This window comes from Drosophila ficusphila, unplaced genomic scaffold (assembly GCF_018152265.1).
Source record: "Drosophila ficusphila isolate 14025-0441.05 unplaced genomic scaffold, ASM1815226v1 contig_412, whole genome shotgun sequence".
NCBI classification, from domain to species: Eukaryota; Metazoa; Arthropoda; class Insecta; order Diptera; family Drosophilidae; genus Drosophila; species Drosophila ficusphila.
This window is the reverse complement of record NW_025064326.1, coordinates 2439838-2453467: the sequence shown is the minus strand read 5'-3', so window position 1 is coordinate 2453467 and position 13630 is coordinate 2439838. Positions and strand designations below refer to the sequence as shown.

The 13630-nt window shown below is 48.9% G+C and overlaps 1 protein-coding gene across 1 annotated transcript; it reads left to right on the top strand.

Moving 5' to 3' along the window:
* Positions 1 to 6268: 6268 nt before the first annotated feature.
* On the top strand, positions 6269 to 13464 carry LOC108092367 (AF4/FMR2 family member lilli). Its single transcript, XM_017191904.2, is given in 12 exon segments — positions 6269 to 6414; positions 7267 to 7510; positions 7512 to 8012; positions 8079 to 8506; positions 8568 to 8624; positions 8685 to 9078; positions 9081 to 11800; positions 11860 to 12051; positions 12149 to 12229; positions 12306 to 12471; positions 12533 to 12683; positions 12748 to 13464. Coding segments are annotated over 12 exon segments (5226 nt in total). The 3' UTR covers positions 12894 to 13464.
* The last annotated feature ends 166 nt before the right edge of the window (positions 13465 to 13630 follow it).

The following is a 13630-nucleotide window of genomic DNA, read 5'->3' as shown; positions in this document are numbered from 1 at the left end:
AACTCTTCTGCCAGCAATAATATAGGCTTATCTTATGCCTCTATTGTAAGAAATGGAATTGGTCATGCCCAGCGCCGTCTACATGATCTCCAAGCGCAGCCGCAAGTACAAAATTCGAAGAATACTCAACAACAACAATATGTGCTTGACGTTCAGTCTATATTGGAGCAACAGCAACAGCAATTTATGAAATGGCAACAACAACTTCAGCAACAGCAGCAGCAGCAATTCTTTTTGTGGTTACAACAACAGCAGCAGGAACAACAAAAGCAAAACAAACAGAACAGCCTTCGACTTGAAAGACTTGAAAATATGGTTTTCGAAATGGCCAATTCTATTAAGCAGTGGACTGGGGGCAAATCAGTGCTTCACAACAACGTTTCAGCCTCAAAATGAATACACTCAAAATCCTTATCTGGAATGTCAATGGCATTTCAGGTAAAGCCAGAGAAGTGGAATTCTTTGCGCACAACAACAACATTGATATTATACTTTTAAGTGAAATTAGGCTCAATCGAGGTGAAGTTGTCAAAATTTTCGGATATTCCTTCTATCCAGCATATAAACCTTCACGACATAATCAAGGAATGGGTGGGGCGGCGGTATTGGTAAGAAGCTCTCTCAGTCATTTCCCACAACGTATTATAGAAACGAAAAGCATTCAATTGTCTTCCATTAAAGTTGCGACCGGCTTAGGACTCGTGGATGTAAGCGCAATATACTGTCCTCCAGGCCAAAGAATTGTAGAAAGACATTTCACTGATATACTCTCTTCTTGTGGTCAGAGGTACATAGTTGGTGGTGACTGGAATGCTAGACATTGGATGTGGGGTGACACCTACAATTCACCCAGAGGCCGTGAGCTGGTTGAATCGATTTCAGCCAGAGGGTCCAAAATACTTGCCACTGGTTCACCAACGAGATACCCATATGTTCCTAGCCACACTGCTACTTGCATCGATTTTGCTTTATACCACGGAATTATGGATTCTCAAATCAATATCTGCCAAAACTGGGACTTGGAGTCTGATCACATTGCCCTTATTGTTAATCTACTAACAAATGGTTCCAATATCACCCGAAGCCCTCGGTTAATAACAAGTCGGACTGATCTCACTTCTTTCAAACAAATTCTTGATAACTCCTTTCAACTAAATTCTGCTCTGGACTCACGACAAGACATTGAGAATGCAGTTGACACTCTAACTAATAATATTTATATGGCTGCTTCTGCTTCGACGCCTTTGGAACCGGATTATCGTCCTATCAATTATGGTGTTGTTCTCACAAGGGAAGCCAAGGCGCTAATTGTAACAAAAAGGCGCCTTCGAAGAAGAGCAATTCGTTCTCAAGATCCTGAAGACCGTATTTTGTGGTACAGAGCTGCAATGCAACTTCGAACCCTTTTAAGGAGACTTCGAAGCGATTTTTTTGAGCATAAATTGTCTTCCATGGACTACACGGTGGATGCAAATTATTCACTGTGGAAATGTACAAAATCGCTTAAGCGCCAGCCCCTTAGACAGGTTCCTGTTCGGTGTCCCAGTGGTGAGCTCGCAAAAAATGAAGTGGAGCAGGCCAATGCTTTCGGTCTACATCTAGAAGAACGCTTCACTCCGTATAGCTTTGCATCGACAGTTCAGGTTAGCGAGACCCATCAAACTCTGGAGACGCCTCTGCAGATGTCGTTGCCAATAAAGCCTATAAGGATTGAAGAAATATCTGAAGTTATCCAGTCCTTACCGAAAAATAAGGCTCCAGGAATTGATAGAATTTGCAACGTAACGTTGAAGGCCTTGCCCATAAAAGCGATTCTATTTATAGCTTTAATATTTAATGCTATTATTAGGACTCAAGTGTTCCCAAAGCAATGGAAATTAGCAGCAATTCAGATGATCCACAAGCCAGGTAAGCCAGAGGCTGATCCTGAGTCTTACCGTCCGATAAGCCTCTTATCGTCCCTGTCCAAGTTGTGGGAGAGACTCATTGCCAATCGAATAGCAGTTATCATGAATCGAGACAATATCTTGCCAGACCACCAATTTGGTTTTCGAAGAGGACACGGCACTGTGGAACAAGTGCATAGATTGGTGAAACATATTTTGCAGGCCTTTGATGACAAAGAGTATTCCAACGCAGTTTTCATTGATATGCAGCAAGCCTTCGATAAGGTGTGGCATGTTGGACTTTTGCTTAAAATCAAAAACCTCCTACCTGCCCCCTACTATGGTCTTCTGAGATCCTACCTAGAAGAACGGGAGTTCAAGGTCAGAGTTAGGGACAGATACTCTGATAACTATAGAATGAGAGCAGGAGTACCTCAGGGCAGTGTGCTTGGGCCGCTGCTTTACTCTTTATATACAGTGGATATACCAAGCCCAAACAGACATCACATGATAGATCCTTCCAAAGCTTTGATTGCTACATATGCAGATGACATTGCAGTCATCTACAATTCCAGATGTCGGAGGGAAGCAGCAAATGGAATACAAGAATACCTTAAGGATCTTTCTGCTTGGTGTAAACGTTGGAATATGAGAATCAATCCGCAAAAAACTACGAACCCCTGCTTTACACTGAAGAGACTTGTATCTAACACCCCTGAAATCCAGCTAGAGGGAGTCAGTTTGGAACAGCCGTCGCAAGCAAAATATCTTGGTATCACACTGGATAAGCGCCTTACGTTCGGACCACATCTGAAAGCAACAGTCAAAAAAATGTAACCAAAGGATTCAGCAACTGCGTTGGCTTACACACAGAAGGAGCACTTTGCCGCTGAGATGCAAGAGGGCAGTATATGCATTCTGTATCCTGCCAATCTGGCTTTATGGTATTCAAATTTGGGGGATCGCAGCCAAATCGAACTACAAAAAGGTTACAAGTGTTGCAGAATCGGTTTCTACGTACCATTACTGACTGTCCCTGGTATGTGCGTGGCACGACACTTCACAGAGACCTAAATCTACACACTGTGGAAGAACAGATTGGGAGACACACAAGCCGATACCGAGATAGATTAGAAAGACACCGCAGCTTACTGGCTAGGAATCTACTCCCAGCGAGACCTTTGAGGCGTCTCAAAAGGCAAGGCTTTGCCAAGACGATAAGGAATCAATAAGAAAATACTATATATAATCCTCTTCTTAATGCTGAGGTTTGGTTTACTTTTCTCATTGGTGACACCTGTGTTGTTAAGTACTTTAATTTGCTGTACAGATTCTGCACTAAATAAATAAATAAAGAAAACAGAATCCACAGAAGAGGAGGACAAATTATAGTAGCTTTAGATTAAATGGACGCACATTAAATCAGCCACGTGGTTTGAGGAAGGTTTGGGTGGTGTTTTCCGGGTGGTTCGGCGGATGGGTTCAGTGGTTTTTCCTGGTGGACAGTCGGCCGTACATATACGTATAAATTAAGGGGGGCTTCTCATGTAAAATTTTAAAAAAATCGAAATTTTTTTTTTTTATAAATCGATAGAATAACGTCTTGAGAGTATATTCCCGAAGTTTTATGACTCAACTCTCAATATTATGGAAAATATCAGTGATTGAACGAGCGCGCTCAAGTTCAAGGTCCACACTAACTCAAAACTTTAAATCGTTTTTTCTCAAAACTATGTTTTAAAAAACGCGGTATACGATTACGGAAAAACTACTGAACCGATTTTTGATTTCTAAAAAGTGTTTTGCAGATTATACATTGAACGAGTGCGTGAATATCTGAAATTGTGAAAAAAAAGTTATTTTATACACTTTTCAGCCCAATTCAGCAAAAAAAAAGACGAAAAAATGGCACTTTTTTTTTAAGACGTGATTTCAATATTTTAAAATCGACTTTTTTGAAGTAGCTGACATTCACGCACTCGGTTGAACCTTGCTGCATACAAAAAATTTTTTTTTTTTTTTCAGATGAAAACTTTTTGCTCCACACTGTACCGCAATAAGTCCCTCAGCCGCGTCGAGCCACACGCGACCTTGAATAAGTCCGCCATTTTGTTTTTTAGAATTTCCAAAAAATGTTTTTCTCATACTTTAAACATGTCTTCAAATATGTGCAAAAAATTATTCGTGTAAGTTTTCATTTTCCAAGTGAAAAAAATTCCCAAAAAACCACTACTTTTTGGCATGTTACATGAGAAGCCCCCCTTAAGCAATAGCCAGAATCCAAAAAGGCGGCCCAGTAGAGCCGGCATCAGAAAGTTTGTCAAGCTTTTTCTCTCGTCTTCCATTTATTTTCGGGGACGTGCATAAACTATTCGCCAGCAGTGTTTGGGTGGGGGTAGGACGAGTTCTTCCGAAATAAAATAATTAAATGTTTGTATCTCTGGCGGCCCTCCTTCAGTTGAGATGTTAACAAAATTTATAAGACAAATAAATTGTAGCAGACGAACACACAAAAAGTGTGTGCCCCAAAGCCAGCAGATTTGTGACTCCACTCCTCCTCTCTCGCTCAATCTGTCATCCTGTCCGCTTTTCCTTTTTCCGACCGAGTTGGGGAAAAAGGGCGAACTTGGTTGGTGACCAGAAAATTAATTTAACTGACACGTTTTTCATTCATAAATAAAAAGTACATTTTCTCGCAAAAAGTCTAAGCTTATTTATCTAAAAAAGGGTTCAAGGGAGAGTGTTAATGGAAAGGAAAAGTAAATATGTCATTTCGAAAAAATATGTTTTGAAGGCATAATTTTCAATCTTTATTCCTTATTTCCTTTCATATTTCAAACCTAAAAGTTTAAAGAACTAATAAGAAAAGACCCATTTAAATGCGATTCGCTTGAAAGCCCAGTTTCTCTGACTGAAGCCACCTTGTTCAAGTTGCAAATTTTCCGTAAGAATACGCCCAAAAGGACATCGTTGTCCTCCGCCAGTCTCGGGTTAAGTGAATCTAAGCGTTGCACTCCAAGCCAAGCCAAGCAGATGCCGCAATGCCTCGGCATTCTCGGTTCTCGGCTTCCAGTTCTTGTGGCAAGTTCTCCAAATGACGGTGACAACTGAACACCGAGCACTGAACACTGAGGACTGAATACCGAGGAGGACTAAGGACACACAGGATGTGACGCGCGTCGGCCATAATCCTCACAGCCAAACATATGTGGGCGGTGTGGGTGGTGCGGCTGGTTGGGTTTCCGTTTGCATAATGAGAGGGCGAGTGACATTCACTGCTGCCTTAGGGCCTTAGGGTGAACCTATCCCACAGCTGAAGTTGCTCGAATTAGAACTCCATTTGTTATTCATTATTTTTGCTCCTGCCTAAATTCTTGCTCAATAAGATTTTACAGTTAGGGTTCAGCAATAACAATGATCTCTTATTGTGGAAAATAAAACATTATAACAGTTTAAATTGCGTGATTTTCATGACAACACTGCGTATGAGTGATATTATAAATACATATGTTATGAAAGAAGGAAAACAATTGTCTTTACAGTAACACGCAATTAAGGTTCACTCTAGTGTTTGTGGGTTGTTTTCCTGTTGTTGAAGATTCCATTAGGCTTTAGATGTAAGAACTTGTAATTCTCCGTACCTGTAGAGGAAGAAAATGTTTGTGTTTCTTAAATTTTAAACACAAATTTCTTGTTTTGTGTTTGTTTACTCTTTAAAAAATAGAGTTTTTTATTATAAAAAATATGACACAAATTAGTTTTCTAAAAATATTTTAAGACTTCACTTGCCCTGAAAAGTAGGCAACTAATTTTTTATTTTCTCTCTGTTCTGCTTTCAGGTACTGCAACATTATTTTCTTACTCATACACATACACACTTTTAGCGACGTACTCAAGCAATAAAAGACTATAGAAGATACGATCAAAATCCCTAATAAACAAATCAAGTTCAGCATTTACGAGAAAAGTCTGCGTGTAGAAAGAAACAAAGAAAAACAAATAAACAAACAGAAAAGCCACAACGATAGTGCTTGTCAAACTGCAGAATACCAAAATGTTGCAAGCGGAAAAACAAAAGCAAAGCAAGAGAAGCAACGACAAAAGCAGCGACAACAGCAACAATTGCAATTGCGATTGCGACGGCAACAGCAAAAACAACAACAAAGCGACGTTTCAACGTCGCAAAATTACAACGATAACATAAGAGCAAGCGAGCGATAGTTATATAGAGCGAGAGGGAAAGAGAGGAGAAGCTTAGTTGCAGAGTCCCCCCATTTCCCCCTCCCCCTTTGTTTTGGCTGTGTGCGTGTGTCTGTCTGACTGTGTGTGTGCCCTCTCAGTTGAAAATAATTTAATTATTTTATTTGCACTAAGCGCGCGTTATGGCACAGCAGCAGCAACAGCAACTACAACAGCAACACCACAGCAGCAGCAGCAACAACAACAACAGCATTCTCCTCCTTCAGCAACAACCACAACAAGAGCAACTACAGCAATACAACAACAATTTGTATAGCCAAAATTATAAGTAAGTTTTAGAGTCACTGCACTCTATCTCTGTCTGTGACTGTCTCCGTCTTTGTTGTCTCCCCTTCTCTCTTCGTCGCTGTTCATACACATCTACCACACACATACATAAATATATTTGTTGTGTTCTCGAGCATGTCTGCACCACTACCACTACTAGACTTTTAAAAACCAGACAAAATCAAATGCAAACATTTGCACAATTTAAACGTCCGCCCGCTGCTTCCCCCTAAAACAAAAACAAAATAAAAAGCAAACGCTCTTCATGCCCATCAAACTAAGCTTGCGTGTGTGTGTGTGTGCATGTCTAACCGTTGACACCTATCGTGTGCTTGTCAAACTGTTGGCACCTAACAACACCCATGTCCACAAGAACGAGTCAAATATTGACAAAATAACGAAATTGGGGAGCGAATCCTCATTTTTATGTATTTTAAGAACTAGAATATACCCTGCTATTGTTTAGTAAGTTATAAGAAATCAATAGTAGTCCCCAAAACGATAATTCGAAGCCTTTTTTTTAACCAAAGCAACCAACTTTAGGCTTAAAAAAATCGAGTATTAAAACAAGGGAAAGTAAGAAATTGTTAGTCCACAAATTGGATAGCTTGAATCTCGAATCCTGCAGCACGCAATGCATGTTGAACTGTGTGTCCTGAACGAAATCCTTGAGCATCCAAGCTGTTTGAACGGCTCATGTTTGTTGTTGTTGTTGTTGTGTTACCTGTGATGTTTGTTTGACGTTCTAATTCATGTTGTTTCTGTGAGCCAAAACGCAAATCAGCCTAGATAAGAGGCATCAACTTGATAGTAAACAAAGTAAACTTAATGAAATCCTAAATGTTTCTTGCAGTATGGAGGAGTACGAGCGGCGAAAAAGACGGGAGCGTGAGAAAATCGAGCGACAGCAGGGCATCCAGATCGACGATCGGGAGACTAGTCTGTTCGGGGAGCCGCGCCGCCTCACCGAGAACGATGCGGAGATCACGGCCGCCCTGGGCGAGTTCGGGGAGGCGCGGGTGTACATCAACCAGTCGACGGTGGGGATCAGTCGGAATGCGCCCGCCGGCGCCGTCAATCCCCGCCTGCAGGCGCCTCCCCCTCCTGCCGCCGCAGGGCAAGTCTCCCTCCGCCTCCGCATCCGCCTCCGCCGCCTCCTCCTCGGCGGGATCCGCCAACTTGGGACTGCCCAACCAGCAGCAGCAGCAGCAACAACACTACCAGCAGCAACAGCGACCGTCGACGTATCTGAAGCAGACGGACAACAAGCCGCCGTACAACGGACGCGGCGGCTATCCGGGCCAGCCGATGAAGAACGACATTCCGTCGAGTAGCGGCATGGCCCCGCCCCGTGGGCCGCCCAGATCCTCCGCGAACAGCAGCAGCAGCAACTCGTCGTCCAGCGCCACAAACAATGCCAACAGCAGCCAGCAGCCAACGCTCCTGGGGCCGCCGCTCTCCACGCAGACGCCCAACGGGCGGGAGAAGTCCTTCCTGGGGCCGCCGGCTCCGGCGCTCCACAACGGCACCGGCGGACGCTTCGTTCCCCCGGCGGCGAGCCAGCGGCCAGGAGCGGGCCAGCAACCACCGCCACCGGAGGTGAGTTAACAACTCAACTGAATCAGTAAAGTAAACCTAATCAATGTCTGGTTTTCCACTCTGCAGAAGGACGTTAACAAGATCTTCAGTGCGATTAAGAGCAACTTTGGAACTGTGACGCCACTCACACTGATTGCTGCCACGCCGCATGCCCCGCTGACGGACAACTTCAACCCGCTGGCGCCGAACAAGAAGATCTACGCCATCGACATGATCGGCGGCTCCTCGCCCACGCCGGAACCCTCGTCCTCGCTCTTCTCGCCCATTGCGCCCATCGCCTCGCCCATCAGCTCGATTATGACGACTCCGCCGCAGGCCAGCCAACTGCCACTGGGCGGGGCAGCGAGTGGGGCGACGTCCGTGGTGGAGCCCCTGGCGCCACTCCTCCAACTGCCACCCACTCCGCCCAAGGCAGCCAATGTGATCACGTCGCCGGCAACGGCGAAGCCCCTCAAAACGGAGAAGAATCACACGCTGGAGAAGCAGGATTCCTGGTAAGTAAACTGGGAGAGACTCATCTCTATATTTCTTACTGTTTCGTTATGTTCCTTGTAGTCTGGAGAACGATCTGGAGCTGTCCGAATCGGAGGATGAGCAGCGCAAGAAGGAGGGGTAAGTGCATCGAATATATTCTTGGAGAAGAAGAGATGTAATAATTATATTTATTTCCAGTCGATCGGCGGGCAACAGCAGCAATAGCTCCGAGTCGGATTCCAGTGAGTCGGGCAGCGAGTCGAGCAGCAAGAACGACCAGCAGCACCACCCCAACCACCACCAGCAGCAGCAGCACCACCTCCTCCAGCAGCAGCAGCAATCCAGCATCCTCCAGCAGCAGCAGCAGCAGCAGTCGAACCTCCTCCAACAGCAGCATCGCAGCAACAGCCTGACCTCCCAACTGACCTCCAATGGGGCGCAGAACAAGAAGGTCAGGCACGAGATCATCGCCCGCGGCAGCAACACCATCACCGGACTGCTCAACTCCAGTGTGTTCGGCAGTGGTGCGAGTGGAGGAGGAGCAGGTTCCGGGGTGAACTCCAACTCGGCCGTCGGGGGAGCGGGCAGTGTGTCGGGGGAACCCTGAGCAGCGGAGGCAGCTCCTCGAACAAGACGCCCTCGCCGACGGAGAGCAACAAGTGGACGCTGAGCAGGTTCTTCCACAAGCCCGCCAACCAGACGAACTCCTCCGAGAGCGTCTCGCCCGGGAATGTGAGCATGAAGGTGCCGGGGATCCTGCCCGGCGGCGCCCAGATCATACCCGAGTCCATCGACGTGACGACGGCGATCGTGAAGAACGAGAAGCTCCACGACGACCACATGGACATGGAGGAGGGCGAGGAGGAGGACGACGACGAGGAGCAGCAGCAGCAGCAGCTGCGCTACGGCGCCGGCCTGAGTGTCACCCCGGTGGGTGTGGCGGTGGCGGTGAAGAAGGAGGCCATCGATGCCATCGATGCGATACCAAAAATCAAGCGCGAGTCCGCGGAGGCGCTAATCGCAGCCCGGCTCTCGGATTCGGGGACCAGTGGGAGTGGGAGCGGCAGCTCCTCGAGCAGCAGCAGCAGTTCGGACAGCGGGCAGACCGGCGGCGAGGTGGCAGCCATGCCCATGCTGCCGGGTCCCGGCGAGACGCTCCAGCTGCCCGGCGTCCCAGCGGCCATTACGACGGTGATGCGGGTGCCACCGCAGCAGGCGCAGAAGGCGCCGCCCAGCAACAGCGTCACCCTGACGCCCATCCTCCAGCTGCCCGCCTCGCCGAAGCAGCGCCAGAAGAAGCCGCGCAAGAAGAAGGCGGTGACGAGTGCGCCCATCCTGGACTCCAGCGACGACGACGAGCCGCCGCCGAAGCATCCTGGCCTGGAGCACCCCGCTGGAGCCGCACTGCAGCAGGCTCAGCCCGCGACGTCGACGGAGGCGGTGAAGAAGGGACGCGGTCGGCCCAGGAAGCAGCAGCAGAGCGGCGGGAGCGGCAACCTGAGCAGCGCCTCCGCCGGCAGCAGCTCCCAGACGAACCAGACGACGACGACGACGAAGGGTCCCACGCTGACCGCCGCCAAGAAGCCGCTGGCCAAGGCGCCGCTGGCCATGAGCCGGGCCAGGAAGCGCGACCATTCCAGCCACAGCCACAGCCAGAGCCACAGCCAGAGCAGCTCCAACGGCAACACGCCCACCAAGAAGCTGGCCGCCACTCCGGTTCTGGTCGGCGGCTACCTGAAGCCCTCGAGCGTCCGTGCGGGGAATAGCAGCAGCTCCGACGAGGACAGCTCCTCGAGCGCCGGCTCCAGCTCCAAGTCGAGCAGCTCCTCGAGCAGCAGCGACGACACGGAGACCCAGAACACCAACTGCCGCATCGTCAAGCTGAACAAGACGGGCGCCGGGCCGCCGATGGTGGCGATGGCGCCGCTGGCCAGCGGGAGCAGCTCGCCCAACAGCAGCAGTGGCAGCGAGCCGGAGCACCAGAACCAGGCGAGAGCTGGCCAGCTGATGGGAAGCGGTGGTCAGTCGCAGGCGCAGCAGCTGGCGGCGTACAAGCCCATGGCGATGAGCCAGCACAGCCAGCAGCTGAGCAGCTCCGAGTGCAGCTCGTCGAGCGGAGGGTGCGGAGGCGGCGGCGGCGGGAGCAGCAGCAGCGGCGAGGAGGACGAGGCGTCCAGGCGGCTGGGGGAGAAGGAGCGCGAGCGGAAGCCGAAGAGCGACAAGAACAAGATCAGCACGCTGACGAGGATCTTCAATCCGAAGGAGGGCGGCGCCAAGAAGCAGGGCCAGGTGGTGATCGTCGACCTGCAGGAGGAGCAGCAGCAGGGCAAGCTGGACGCGGCGGCGGCGGCGGCACAGCCTCCGCAGGCGGCAGTGGCAGCTGCCAATGCCATGGCCAAGCCACGGATGACGCCCACGCAGCAGCAGAATCAGCATCTGGGAGCTAGTCTGGCCTCCCCGGCGAGGACCACGACGCCACACCTCACCTCGCTGATCTGCAAGATCGATCTGAGCAAGCTGTCGCGCGAGCGGATCATGCGGCTGAAGAAGCTCACGCCCGCCCAGCAGAACGGCCACCTGACGCCCAAGGATCAGCAGACGCACCTGCCCAACGGCTACTCGACTGGCGACTCCAACTCGAACGCTGCTGCAGCGGCGAAGGTGAAGCACGAGCACCCGGTGAAACCGGAGCCCGAGCTGGACGCCGGCTACGAGTCCAAGTTCAAGCCGGGCAACGTCAAGCAGGAGTTCCAGCTGAAGCAGGAGCGGGATCGGGAAAGGGAGCGGGAAAGGGATCGAGAACGCGACCAACCGCCTGGCAGGCGGAGGAAGCGCAGCTCCAGCTCCAGCTCGAGTCCGTACAAGGAGAAGAAGCGGAAAAAGGAGAAGGCCGACCAGCTGCAGATCGGCAAGGAGCTGCTGCCGGTGCCCGTGCTCCTGCCCTCCAACAACCACGAGCGGATGCCCAACCACGACCGCCTCTCCTACGACAAGCTGCAGTTGCTCCGCGAGGATGCGGCCGCCGCAGCAGCAGCAGCAGCAGCTGGAGGTGTTGTTGTGGCCGACGGAGTTGTGGCTCCAAATGGCAGTCCGAGCAAGAAGCTGCTGGCCATGTCACCGCTGCCGCCGCCGCCGACGGCCACCCATGTGCCGCCCGCCACTTGCAACGAGGCGGTGCAAACGACGCCGCCTTCGGTGACGTTGACCACGGCAACGGTGGCCACTGCCCCGGCAGCCAGGCCTCCGCCGATCACGCGGCTCATCTACCGCTCCTACTTCGATCGCGAGGAAGAGCATCCCAGCGATGACCACAGGTGGGTCTTTACTTACTGCATTTCCTGAATCACACACCTAATATTATTTTCGTTTTTAGAAAAAACAATCAGTTCCTGCAGGAGGCCATCAATCGGAAGCACGCCGCCGACTCGGAGCGCGACTCCTTCAACCAAGTGACCTTGTATCTGGAGGCCGTCGTCTACTTCCTGCTCACCGCCGACGCAATGGAGCGCTGCAGCTCCGAGACGGCCACCTACACCATGTACAAGGACACCCTGTCGCTAATTAAGTGAGTAAAGTGTGCCAACCACAACACCTGTGTGCGCCAATCCCTGCGGAAGAGCCTTTGGAAGAGCCCTCGATGCTAACACTCGATCCACTTGCAGGTTCATCTCCACCAAGTTTCGTCCCTATCAGCAGTCGACGAACGGCCAGCACGAAACGCACAACAAAGTGGCCATTCTCAGGTAGCTATTAACTCCCCTAATTCACTTTACTATATAAAATAAATATATCTAATTTCTTTTTCTATTTCTTTAACAGTTTGCGCTGCCAATCGTTGATATCGCTGAAACTATACAAACTTAGGAGGGCCAACTGTCGCGCCATCATCAACAGCCTCACGGACTTCTTTCGCGTGGGCAGAGGAGACATTGTCAATGGCAACACGCCGTCCTCCATATCACCGTCGAACTCGGTTGGCTCCCAGGTGAGTTCACTTGGCAAATAAATAAATGAAGGATTGTTTTCAATCATTTTATCGCTTTTAGGGCTCCGGTTCGAACACGCCGCCTGGCAAAATAGTGCCTCAAGATATACACAATATGCTGTGCAAGCAGAACGAGTATCTGAGTTATTTGAATAGTGCTCACGAGTTGTGGGATCAAGCCGATCGGTTGGTGCGCACAGGCAATCATATAGGTGAGTCCTGATTACCAATACCAGCCAGTCTTTTGCTGATCTATTCTATGATGTATCCTAACAGATTTCTTCCGCGAACTGGACCACGAGAACGGACCGCTCACGCTGCACAGCACCATGCACGAGGTGTTCCGGTATGTGCAGGCGGGCCTCAAGACGCTCAGGGATGCCGTGTCGCATCCGACGCATCAGGCGCACCAGTCGCAGTAGCGACAGCGGAAAGATCAACCGCAAGGTCAGCGGAAACGGAAATGGAAACGAAGACGGGGACGGAAACGGAAACGGAAACACCACCAAACGTGTCTAAATAGAAGTCAGGCCAAATTAGCAACTATTATCTACTACAAGCTACTAATTTAGTTAGTCAGAAGAAGCAGAAGCAGAGAGGAGTTAAAGAAAGCAAAGAAATCGAAACCAACAACCTTCCAAACAGAAAACGAAGATAACCAACAACAAAAAGAAAAAGCAGCAACACAAGAAATGATTTGTTATTAATTTATAATTTTTATATGTATGTATTTTGTATATGCACACCATTTACTTATTTCCTTATGCTCAATTATCGATTGTTTTAAGCATGTTAAGCTTTATATTTATGCCTAGTTTTAATTGATATTACCACAAACGAAAAACAAACACACATTACAAGTTATATTAGCTGTACGACTAGTCTGTAAGCTCGGAACACAAACAACCACCAATCCCAACCCAATCCAAACGCAAACCCAAGCCAACCCATCATCCTGAATACCCAAAAAAAGAAACACACACAAACACTTTAGTTGAATTTTGTTTTCGCATGCGTACATTACAGAGGAGAACGGCTTTTTAAACTGTTTAAGTTTTAGTTAATTTTGGTTTGCAGCCCTGGTAAGACAATGTTAGCAAATATAAAAATATATACACTATCGCCTATATAAAGAAAAGTTATAGTTGTAAATTCTTTG